General features: G+C 38.9%; 1 protein-coding gene across 1 annotated transcript in view; it reads left to right on the forward strand.

The window, feature by feature from the left end:
• CFAP91 (cilia and flagella associated protein 91) overlaps positions 1-12,698 on the forward strand; it is a 241,352-nt gene that overhangs the window by 73,580 nt on the left and 155,074 nt on the right. Inside the window, exon 7 of the mRNA XM_053705787.1 lies at positions 1,089-1,266. Within this exon, the coding sequence (XP_053561762.1) occupies positions 1,089-1,266 (178 nt within the window). The remainder of the gene's footprint in view (positions 1-1,088; positions 1,267-12,698) is intronic.

The following is a 12,698-nucleotide window of genomic DNA, read 5'->3' on the forward strand; positions in this document are numbered from 1 at the left end:
AAATGCTTCAGAAAGATTTTTGCATAATTTGGATGTTGTTAGGGCATTGAAGTATTACATTGATGCTGCTAAGGCCTTTTGACAAACTTCCAGTTTGTTCATTAATTTTTCTGGTTCTAGGAAAGGTCAGAAAGCTTCTTTAGTTTCTTCTTCTCGGTTGAAACTATTGATTCACAAGGGTTACATGAAGGCGGGTCAGCCACCACCGCAGCAGATTACTGCTCATTCTACTAGATCAGCTTCCACTTCATGGTCCTTTAAGAATGAGGCTTCAAGTGACCAGATTTGCAAGGCAGCCATTTGGTCTTCTTTGCATACGTTTACAAAATTCTACCATTTTTATGTTTTTGCTTCTTCTGAAGCAGCCGTTGGTAGAAAGATTCTTCAGCCAGCTGTCTGTTAGATTTTTTGCCTTTTTGATTTATTTTAAGTGCATAAAAAATGTATTTTATTGGGGTTGTGGATTTAATTTCTCAGTGAAAAAAAAGTTTTTTTAAATCGTTCCCTTTATGTTAAAATTCGTGGACTCCACAGCTTGGGTATTAGTTCCCAGGAGTAATGGATTGTGGACTCTCACCGCCTATTTAAAAGAAAACATATTTTTGTTTTTTAGGGTTAATTTTTTCTTTAGCACATCTTTTTCCCCCCAGCTCTTTGTATAGCTACTACTCCTTTTTCTTACTTCACTTTGCTTGGCTATACGTTAGTCTGAGGTATGTGTGAGTTTTTTTTTTTTTTTATAGTGCTCTTGGGTTTGGGAATCTTTGCCGCCTCCTAGTGTTAAGGAAGAGTAATTCCCAGGAGTAATCGATCATGGACTCTCACCACCATGAAATAAATGAATTAATCAGGTAAGCATAAATGATCTACTTACTGAGAATACGTTTTGCTATATGCCGTCATATTGTTGTGTTATGTTGCCTGACTTTCTTATCTTACATTTACTTTATGTAAATGGTTTAATCTTTCACATTTCATTAAATCTGTTTCTGTCCCTGAGCCTTGCTCAGTTATTTGCACCAGGTTCTTCTCAACATCTCTCTCCTTGTGGTTCCTGTAATCCCAGTTCATTGTTTCTTTCTTCCCAGGCCGGGGCCTTCCTGCTGGGTTGGCAGAAGTGGAGATGATAGAGCGTGCCCGTGAGAAGCGAGCATGGGAAGCCACGTTACCCCCTCTGAATGACATCTCACAGCTGGAGAAGAGAAGGAAGATGATGGATGAGCAGGAAAGGAAAGAGTGGGCATTCAGAGAGCAGGAGATTGTGAAGTAGGTTCCTGGAGTCGTTTTCTCAAGCACAACCCTTATGCTGAGAACTATCTTTTGACTCTGGCGCTTTGGATATGATTGATATGTTGTTGCAGGTGGCAGACAGGGACACTTGTTACCTTTTTTTAATTCTGTAACAAAGCAAAACCTGTGTGTTCTTTTTGTAAAAAGTGAAGGACAAGTGGCCAGAATCAGATAGGTAATAAATAATGATTAGTTACGAGGTAATTAGATTTAAAAGTGAGATAATTTATTGGATTGAAAGATAAATAGACCATTTAACCAATACTGTAACAGACAATTAAACAATACTTCACTTTGGTGATAAATCAACATTTCTTTCCTATGACATGGAGAGTCCACAAATTCATTTCAATTACTAGTGGGAATTCAACTCCTGGCCAGCAGGAGGAGGCAAAGAGCACCCCAGCAGAGCTGTTAGGTGTCACTTCCCTTACCTATAACCCCCAGTCATTCTCTTTGCCTTGATCATTGGAGGATGTGCGAAGATGGTGTCTGAAGATATTTAATCCTTTAAGGGGTACTTTTCCCTGCAAGCAAGGATTGGGGCTATGCTGTGTCCATGTTAATCTCTTTAGTAAGAGTAATGGTGGCTTTTAGCAGTTAGAAAGCGGCGAGGTGGTCCTTAATTTATTTCTAACACTGATGCTACCCCTTGTATAGGAAACCAGAGTTGTTTACTCTGTTTTTCTTTCTCTTCAGGTCCCTGTCAGGATGAAGATTGCTTCTGGCAGCCCTGAATCTGGTGAGAAGACTACGTGGTACAGACAAAGACTTCTAACCATGAGTCCCTGTATTCCTGCCCCCATGGCTTGTGGTCAAAAGGGGTTTTACTGTGGATTAGGGACTTTTCTATTGCTGGGTTTCCTCCAGTGGGGGTGGGAATGAGGTAAGGTGACATTGTAGGCACTTTTTAATCATGGACTTCTGGTAGAGGTCTTAAGCATTCAGTGCTGATGCACTCCCTCTAAGCAGCGGTGGCTCTAGGGTTTTATCTAGTATGACTGGAGGCCACCGCTCGTTAGCATAAATGTACACTGCAGTACCTAGAGCGTTCCTTTCTAAATATTCCTTTTTAGGACTAAAGAATATACTTATTCTGTTTATTACGGCGCGCAGCTTAGGACGCCATTTTATGTGTGTGGCGCAGCTCCGGTTCAGTCCTCCTTTTCCCGCCGCTAGCAGTGTATGTTTGTATGGTAGGGCAAATCCTGCTGCTAGTAGCGATGAGGATTTCCCACTAATTAGACATGGGGTTGTGCCTAACTTAAAGTACCTCATGTATGGAGGCTGACACCAGTTCCCCTGTCTAACGCTATCTGCTGGATCCCTGTGATCTACGTGAGACCTGTCCTTCTCTGAAAGGAAGGATCGCAGCTTTGCCTTTCGTTCTACTCTCTTTTCTACTCTATCTCTCTCTTGTGATGAGGGATATTAATATAGGAGAACTTAGTGGTCTGGGGATATTTGATGACCAGCTGCTAAGTTTGCGGCAGGCTGTATTGACACGCTCCTTAAACCAGGAGCAGACCACTCTTTTAGCAGAGATTTTCAACATTTTTTTTATGAAAATGTATTTTCTTACCTGGGGTATAGTCTTTTTTTCAAATTTACTGTCTTTTAAATTTGCGGGCAGAATTAGGCTCGCAAGGGCGCAAAATGCCAACGTTTATTGCGTCAGTCTTGGCGCAAGATTTTTTTGGCACGAAGTTACGTTCGTTGACGCAAATTCGTCATTTCCGGCGTCTTAGTAGACGCCGAGTCCTTCACAAGGTTGCATCATCTATGACGCGAGTGTGTCGTTTCCGGACATTTTGGCGCCAAAAAATATTTTTCTGTTTGTTGCGCGTCATACTTGCCACCAAATATTTTCATTATTTAAGACCCCATTCCTATTTGCCTCTTGCCTTTTTTCTATGTCAGAGGGCTATGATGTTTGCATTTTTTCCCATTCCTGAAACTGCCATATAAGGAAATTGATCATTTTGCTTTATATGTTGTTTTTTTCTCTTACATTTGCAAGATGTCTCAATCTGATCCTGTCTCAGAAATCACTGTTGGAATCCTGCTGCTTGATAACAGTTCTACCAAAGCTAAGTGCATTTGTTGTAAACTTGTGGAGGTTATACCTCCAGCTGTGGTTTGTAATAGTTGTCATGATAAACTTTTACATGCAGAGAATGTATCCATCAGTAGTAGTTCATTACCTGTTTCTGTTCCCTCAACATCTAATGCACAAGATATACCTGTAAATTTAAAATAATTTATTTCTGATTCTATTCAGAAGGCTTTGTCTGCCAATTCCGCCTTCTAATAAACGTAAAATGTGTTTTAAAACTTCTCATAGAGTTGATGAAATTTCAAATGACCGGCAACATACTGATTTATCCTTCTCTGATGAGGCTCTATCTGATTCAGAAGATCCTGTCTCAGATATTGACACTGACAAATCATCTTATTTATTTGAAATGGAGTATATTTGTTCTTTGTTAAAAGAAGTGTTGATTACATTAGATATGGAGGAAACTAGTCCTCTTGATATTAAAACTTGTAAACGTTTAAATTCTGTTTATAAACCTCCTGTGGTTATTCCAGAGTTTTTTTCAGTTCCCGATGCTTTTTCTGATATGATTTCTAAAGAATGGAATAGGCCTGGTACTTCTTTTATTCCTTCTTCAAGGTTTAAAAAATGGTATTCTTTGCCAGCAGTTAGATTGGAGTTTTGGGAAAAGATCCCCAAAGTTGATGGGGCTATCTCTACTCTTTCTAAACGTACTACTATTCCTACGGAAGATAGTACTTCTTTTAAAGATCCTTTAGATAGAAAACTTGAATCTTATCTAAGGAAAGCTTATTTATATTCAGGTCATCTTCTTAGGCCTGCAATTTCTTTGGCTGATGTTGCAGCTGCTTCAACTTTTTGGTTGGAAACTTTAGCGCAACAAGTATCGGATCATGATTTGTCTAGCATTGTTAAGTTGATTCAACATGCTAATAATTTAATTTGTGATGCCATTTTTGATATCGTCAAAATTGATGTTAAATCTATGTCTTTAGCTATTTTAGCTAGAAGAGCTTTGAGGCTCAAATCTTGGAATGCTGATTTGACTTCTAAGTCCAGATTGCTATATCTTTCTTTCCAAGGTAATAAGTTATTTGGTTCTCAGTTGGATTCAATAATTTCAAGTGTCACTGGGGGAAGGGAGTTTTTTGCCTCAGGATAAAAGACCTAAGGGTAAATCTAAAGCTTCTAACCGTTTTCGTTCCTTTCGACAAAATAAGGAACAGAAACCTAATCCTTCCCCCAAGGAATCTGTTTCCAATTGGAAGCCTTCTTCAAATTGGAATAAATCCAAGCCATTTAAGAGATCAAAGCCAGCCCCCAAAGTCTGCATGAAGGTGCGGCCCTCATTCCAGCTCAGCTGGTAGGGGGCAGATTAAAATTTTTCAAAGATGTTTAGATCAATTCGGTCCAAAATCATTGGATTCAGAGTATTGTCTCTCAGGGGTACAGAATAGGATTCAGAGTAAGAACGCCTGTGAGAAGATTTTTTCTCTCACGCATTCTAGCAAACCCAGAAAATGCTCAGGCTTTCCTGAAGTGTGTTTCAGACCTGGAGTTATCAGGGGTAATCATGCTAGTTCAGTTTCAGGAAAAGGGTCTGGGGTTTTATTCAAATCTATTCATTGTCCCAAAGAAAGAAAATTCATTCAGACCAGTTCTGGATCTAAAGATTTTAAAATAGATAAGTAAGAGTACAAACTTTCAAAATGGTGACTATAAGGACTATTCTGCCTTTTGTTCAGCAAGGGCATTATATGTCCACAATAGACTTACAGGATGCATATCTTCATATTCCGATTCATCCGGATCACTATCAGTTCCTGAGATTCTCTTTTCTAGACAAGCATTACCAATTTGTTGCTCTTCCTTTTGGCCTAGTGACAGCTCCAAGAATCTTTTTAAAGAAACTCGGTGCCCTACTCTCTGTAATCAGAGAGCGGGGTATTGCAGTGTTTCCTTATTTGGATAATATCTTGGTACTTGCTCAGTCTTTACGTTCTGCAGAATCTCACACAAATCAACTAGTGTTGTTTGTTCGAAGAAATGGTTGGAGGATCAATTTACTAAAACGTTATTTGATTCCTCAGACAAAGGTAACCTTTTTAGGTTTCCAGATAGATTCAGTGTCCATGACTTTGTCTCTAACAGACAAGAGACATTTGAAATTGGTTGCAGCCTGTCGGAACCTTTCGTCTCAGTCATTCCCTTCAGTAGCTATGTGCATGGAAGTTATAGGCCTCATGACTGCAGCATCGGACGCGATCCCCTTTGCTCGTTTTCATATGAGACCTCTCCAGCTTTGTATGCTGAACCAATGGTGCAGGGATTATACAAGGATATCACAATTAATATCCTTAAATCCCAATGTTCGACTTTCTCTGACTTGGTGGTTAGATCACCATCGTATAATTCTAGGGGCCTCTTTCGTTTGTCCAACCTGGACTGTGATCACAACAGATGCGAGTCTTTCAGGTTAGGGAGCTGTTTGGGGATCTCTGACAGCACAAGGGGTTTTGAAATCTCAAGAGGCGAGATTACTAATCAATATTTTGGAACTCCGTGCGATTCTCAGGGCTCTTCAGTTTTGGCCTCTGTTGAAGAGAGAGACGTTCGTTTGTTTTCAGACAGACAATATCACAACTGTGGCATATGTCAATCATCAGGGTGTGACTCACAGTCCTCAAGCTATGAAAGAAGTCTTGGATACTTGTTTAAGGCGCAATCCAGCTCCTGTCTAATTTCTGCGGTTCGTATCCCAGGTATAGACAATTGGGAAGCGGATTACCTCTGCTCTTTCTGTTTTATTTCACAGAAAGATTGCTAAACTTCCTGATATTCATTGTTTTGTGCAGGCTTTTGTTCGTATCAAGCCTGTCATTAAATCAATCTTTCCTCCTTGGAGTCTTAATTTGGTTTTGAAGGCTTTACAGGCTCCTCCTTTTGAGCCTATGCATTCTTTGGACATTAAACTACTTTCTTGGAAAGTGTTGTTTCTTTTGGCCATCTCTTCTGCTAGAAGAGTTTCTGAATAATCCGCTCTCTGTTGTGAATCTCCTTTTCTGATTTTTCATCAGGATAAGGCAGTTTTGCAGACTTCATTTAAATTCTTACCTAAGGTTGTGAATTCTAACAACATTAATAGAGAAATTGTTGTTCCTTCCTTGTGTCCTAATCCTAAGAATTCTTTGGATAGATCTTTACATTCTTTGGATGTGGTGAGAGCTCTGAAATATTATGTTAAAGCTACAAAAGATTTCAGGAAGACTTCTAGTCTATTTGTTATCTTTTCTCATTCCAGGAAAGGTCAGAAAGCTTCTGCCGTTTCCTTAGCTTAGTGGTTAAAGCTTTTGATTCATCAAGCCTATTTGGAGTCGGGTCCAGCCCCGCCTCAGAGAATTACAGCTCATTCTACTAGATCAGTTTCCACTTCCTGGGCTTTTAAGAATGAAGCTTCAGTTGATCAGATTTGTGAAGCTGCTACTTGGTCTTCTTTGCATACATTTACTAAATTCTACCTTTTTGATGTATTTTCTTCTTCGGAAGCAGTTTTTGGTAGAAAAGTTCTTCAGGCAGCTGTTTCAGTTTGATTTTTCTGCTTTTGATTTAATTTTTTTCCCTCACATTTATGAGAATTAACTTATATTTTGGGTTGTGGATTAATGTTTCAGCGGAAAATGGCTGTTTTTATTTTTATCCCTCCCTCTCTAGTGACTCTTGCGTGGAGTTCCACATCTTGGGTATTGCTATCCCATACGTCACTAGCTCATGGACTCTTGCCAATTACATGAAAGAAAACATAATTTATGTAAGACCTTACCTGATAAATTAATTTGTTTCATATTGGCAAGAGTCCATGAGGCCCACCCCCTTTTTTATGGTTGTTATGTTATTTTTTTGTATAAAGCACAATTATTTCCAAATTTCCTTTTGTTGATGCTTTTTACTCCTTTCTTTATCACCCCACTTCTTGGCTATTCATTAAACTGAATTGTGGGTGTGGTGAGGGGTGTATTTATAGGCATTTTGAGGTTTGGGAAACTTTGACCCTCCTGGTAGGATTGTATATCCCATGCGTCACTAGCTCATGGACTCTTGCCAATATGAAAGAAATGAATTTATCAGGTAAGTTCTTACATAAATTTATGTTTTTATTATCCTTCTTTAAGAATGTTCATGTTTGATGCTTCTGAAGGATGTATGTTATATATATATATGATGTTTCATATAGCATAATCCTCTGAGGGATTTCATTTTATGATGAAAATCTGGCTATTTATACCTTGAAAATTCCCCTCTTTAAGGTTTTCAACTTTTATTCCTCTGAGGGATATTAATTAATGATGTTCATCTGCCTATTTATAGGTTGGGTTTTATCCTCTGAGGGATTACATTTATGGGGGCCTAGTTATCAAGCCGTCAACCTCAAATACGCTGGAATTCCGCAGCGTATTTGTGGCGCGGCTGATTCGCCTTAGTTATCAAAGGCTCGAGACCGGCAAAAGTAGAATTTTGTGACGTAAACTTCGATCCGCCGGACTCAGTCCGACACAGATCGATTCTTACGTCACTCCAGATGGTCCGCACACAAGTGCGGCACAATCTCACTACTTTTGCTAGTTATCAAAAAACTAGCAGGTACGCTCGGCACTTTTACGGCCCAGCGTACCTGGTTTTCAAAGCGCCAGCCTGGAGGCGGCGGATCCCATAGGAATCAATGGGAGTCTGACCATAGCGAAAGTACAAGTTCGCTGCTGACAGACATCCCATTGATTCCTATGGGAGCTGTCTACACCTAACACCCTAACATGTACCCCGAGTCTAAACACCGCTAATCTGACCCCCCCTACACCGCCGCAACTAAATAAAGTTATTACCCCCTAAACCGCCGCTCCCGGAGCCCACCGCAAGCTACTCTATACATATTAACCCCTAAACCGCCGCTCCCGGAGCCCACCGCAACTATGATAAATGTATTAACCCCTAAACCGCCGCTCCCTGAACCCGCCGCAACCTATATTAAATGTATTAACCCCTATCCTGCCCCCCTACACCGTCGCCACCTATAATAAATTTATTAACCCCTAATCTGCCCCCCCTACACCGTCGCCACCTATAATAAATTTATTAACCCCTATCCTGCCCCCCACTACGCCGCCGCCACTGTAATAAAATTATTAACCCCTAAACCTAAGTCTAACCCTAACCCTAACGCCCCCCTAACTTAAATATTAATTAAATAAATCTAAATAAATTAACTATTATTAACTAAATGAATCCTATTTAAAACTAAATACTTACCTTTAAAATAAACCCTAATATAGCTACAATATAAATAATAATTATATTCTAGCTATCTTAGGATTTATATTTATTTTACAGGTAACTTTCAATTTATTTTAACCATGTCCAATAACTATTAAATAGTTATTAACTATTTAATAGCTTACCTAGCTAAAATAAAGAGAAATGTACCTGTGAAATAAATCCTAACCTAAGTTACAATTACACCTAACACTACACTATACTTTAATAAATTATTCCTATTTAAAAATAAATACTTACCTGTAAAATAAACCCTAAGATAGCTACAATGTAATTAATAATTATATTATAGCTATCTTAGGATTTATATTTATTTTACAGGTAACTTTGTATTTATTTTAGCTAGTTAGAATAGTTATTAAATAGTTATTAACTATTTAATAACTACCTAGCTAAAAGAAATACAAAATTACCTGTAAAATAAATCCTAACCTAAGTTACAATTAAACCTAATACTACACTATCATTAAATTAACTAAATAAACTACATACAAATAACTACAATTAAATACAATTACATAAACTAACTAAAGTACAAAAAATAAAAAAAGCTAAGTTACAAAAAATAAAAAAATAAGTTACAAACATGTTAAAAATATTACAACAATTTTAAGCTACTTACACCTAATCTAAGCCCCCTAATAAAATAACAAACCCCCCCAAAATAAAACAAATCCCTACCCTATTCTAAATTAAATAAATTTCAAAGCTCTTTTACCTTACCAGCCCTTAAAAGGGCCATTTGTGGGGGCATGCCCCAAAAAGTTCAGCTCTTTTGCCTGTAAAAGAAAAATACAACTCCCCCCAACATTAAAACCCACCACCCACATACCCCTAATCTAACCCAAACCCCCCTTACAAAAACCTAACACTAATCCCCTGAAGATCATCCTACCTTAAGTCGTCTTCACTCAGCCGAGCCACCGATGGAACTGAAGAGGACATCCGGAGCGGAAGAAGTTAATCCTCCAAGCGGCGCTGAAGAAATCTTCCATCCGATGAAGTCATCATCCAGGCGGCGCTGAAGAAGTCTTCGATCCGGCCGATGTCATCTTCAAAGAGGCGCTGAAGAGGTCTTCTATCCGGGCGAAGTCATCTTCCAAGCCGGGTCTTGAATCTTCCTTCCGCCGACGCGGAACCACCTTCTTCACCGACGGACTACGACGAATGACGGCTCCTTTAAGGGACGTCATCCAAGATGGCGTCCCCTCAATTCCGATTGGCTGATAGGATTCTATCAGCCAATCGGAATTAAGGTAGGAAAAATCTGATTGGCTGATGGAAGATGACTTCGCCCGGATAGAAGACCTCTTCAGCGCCTCTTTGAAGATGACATCGGCCGGATCGAAGACTTCTTCAGCGCCGCCTGGATGATGACTTCATCGGATGGAAGATTTCTTCAGCGCCGCTTGGAGGATTAACTTCTTCCGCTCCGGATGTCCTCTTCAGTTCCATCGGTGGCTCGGCTGAGTGAAGACGACTCAAGGTAGGATGATCTTCAGGGGATTAGTGTTAGGTTTTTGTAAGGGGGGTTTGGGTTAGATTAGGGGTATGTGGGTGGTGGGTTTTAATGTTGGGGGGGGGGTTGTATTTTTCTTTTACAGGCAAAAGAGCTGAACTTTTTGGGGCATGCCCCCACAAATGGCCCTTTTAAGGGCTGGTAAGGTAAAAGAGCTTTGAAATTTATTTAATTTAGAATAGGGTAGGGATTTTTTTTATTTTGGGGGGGTTTGTTATTTTATTAGGGGGCTTAGATTAGGTGTAAGTAGCTTAAAATTGTTGTAATATTTTTAAAATGTTTGTAACTTATTTTTTTATTTTTTGTAACTTAGCTTTTTTTATTTTTTGTACTTTAGTTAGTTTATGTAATTGTATTTAATTGTAGTTATTTGTATGTAGTTTATTTAGTTAATTTAATGATAGTGTAGTATTAGGTTTAATTGTAACTTAGGTTAGGATTTATTTTACAGGTAATTTTGTATTTCTTTTAGCTAGGTAGTTATTAAATAGTTAATAACTATTTAATAACTATTCTAACTAGCTAAAATAAATACAAAGTTACCTGTAAAATAAATATAAATCCTAAGATAGCTATAATATAATTATTAATTACATTGTAGCTATCTTAGGGTTTATTTTAACGGTAAGTATTTATTTTTAAATAGGAATAATTTATTAAAGTATAGTGTAGTGTTAGGTGTAATTGTAACTTAGGTTAGGATTTATTTCACAGGTAGCTTTCTCTTTATTTTAGCTAGGTAAGCTATTAAATAGTTAATAACTATTTAATAGTTATTGGACATGGTTAAAATAAATTGAAAGTTACCTGTAAAATAAATATAAATCCTAAGATAGCTAGAATATAATTATTATTTATATTGTAGCTATATTAGGGTTTATTTTAAAGGTAAGTATTTAGTTTTAAATAGGATTCATTTAGTTAATAAGAGTTAATTTATTTAGATTTATTTAATTAATATTTAAGTTAGGGGGGCGTTAGGGTTAGGGTTAGACTTAGGTTTAGGGGTTAATAATTTTATTACAGTGGCGGCGGCGTAGTGGGGGGCAGGATAGGGGTTAATACATTTATTATAGGTGGCGACGGTGTAGGGGGGGCAGATTAGGGGTTAATAAATTTATTATAGGTGGCGACGGTGTAGGGGGGGCAGGATAGGGGTTACTAGGTATACTGTAGGTGGCAGCGGTGTCCGGGAGCGGCGGTTTAGGGGTTAATACATTTATAAGACTTGCGGCGGGGTCTAGGAGCGGCGGTTTAGGGGTTAATACATTTATAAGAGTTGCGGCGGGGTCTAGGAGCGGCGGTTTAGGGGTTAGTAACTTTATTTAGTTGCGGGGGGCTCCGGGGGCGCCGGTATAGGGGGTAGAACAGTGTAGTTTAGTGTGAGTGCTTAGTGACAGGCTAGCAATAAAGCTGGGAAAAAGCCGAAGGGCAGCGAGATCGGATGAGTGATAACTGTCACAGTCCGCTGCTCATCGCCCCGCGGCTTTTTGACAGCTTTATTTGATAACTTAGGCGAACGTATTCAAGGTCCGCGGCGGCGAAGGTAGGCGAGCTTAGGCGGACGTATTGGGCCGGCGAAGCCAGAAAAGTAGACGGCTTGATAACTACCCCCCATGATGTTCATCTAATTATTTGTTTGTTGAAATTTCCCCTTCTTTAAGGTTTTCAACTTGTATTCCTAAGGGATATTACTTAATGATGTACATAACCCCAAGTGCTATATGTGTATTCTTCTTATGAGGAAGGACTCTCCCTTTTCTTGGACTTGTGCAATGATGTATATCTATCTACTTATATGTGAGATTAACCTTTCTCTAAAGTTTTCAACTTTTTATTCCTTTGAGGGATATTAATAAAGGCTTCGGATATATACATTTTTATATATTCTAAGTGTATGTGCGCTGTTTTTTATTCTCTTTTATAGTGTAGAGATCTGCAGCTAAGACTATGTCAGCATCTTTGGTCTTAGGAAATATTTAGTGTTATAACACTAATATGATTTAGACCTTTTTTTCCTTCCATAAGGCAGGGAGAGCCCATGACTTCATTCCTTACTGTTGGGAAATACAACACCTGGCCACCAGGAGGAGGCAAAGACACCCCAGCCAAAGGCTTAAATATCCCTCCCACTTCCCCTATCCCCCAGTCATTCTTTGCCTTTCACTACTATAGGAGGTGGCAGAGAAGTGTCAGAAGATTTGGATAGTCCTGTAATGGTTATGTTCCCTTCAAGAAAGGACTGGAGTTTTAAGTAATCATGTCAACCTCTCAGTAAGAGTATTGATGAAGATTCCGGAGATGCTGGGAAAGTTTTTCTGCGAACCCATCCAGATTGTCGCCTAACAGCTCCTGAGCAATCAGTGTTGACGAGTTTCACTGCTTGCTGTTACACACTCAAGTCCATGTCAGAGCGTCTGTCACACTTGAGAGACTGTGCCTGTTCCACAGCATGGAACCTGGAGGGTAAGACTGTTTTTATATATACATTTTTCTATTCAGGGT

Source organism: Bombina bombina, chromosome 3 (genome assembly GCF_027579735.1).
Source record: "Bombina bombina isolate aBomBom1 chromosome 3, aBomBom1.pri, whole genome shotgun sequence".
Lineage (NCBI taxonomy): Eukaryota > Metazoa > Chordata > Amphibia > Anura > Bombinatoridae > Bombina > Bombina bombina.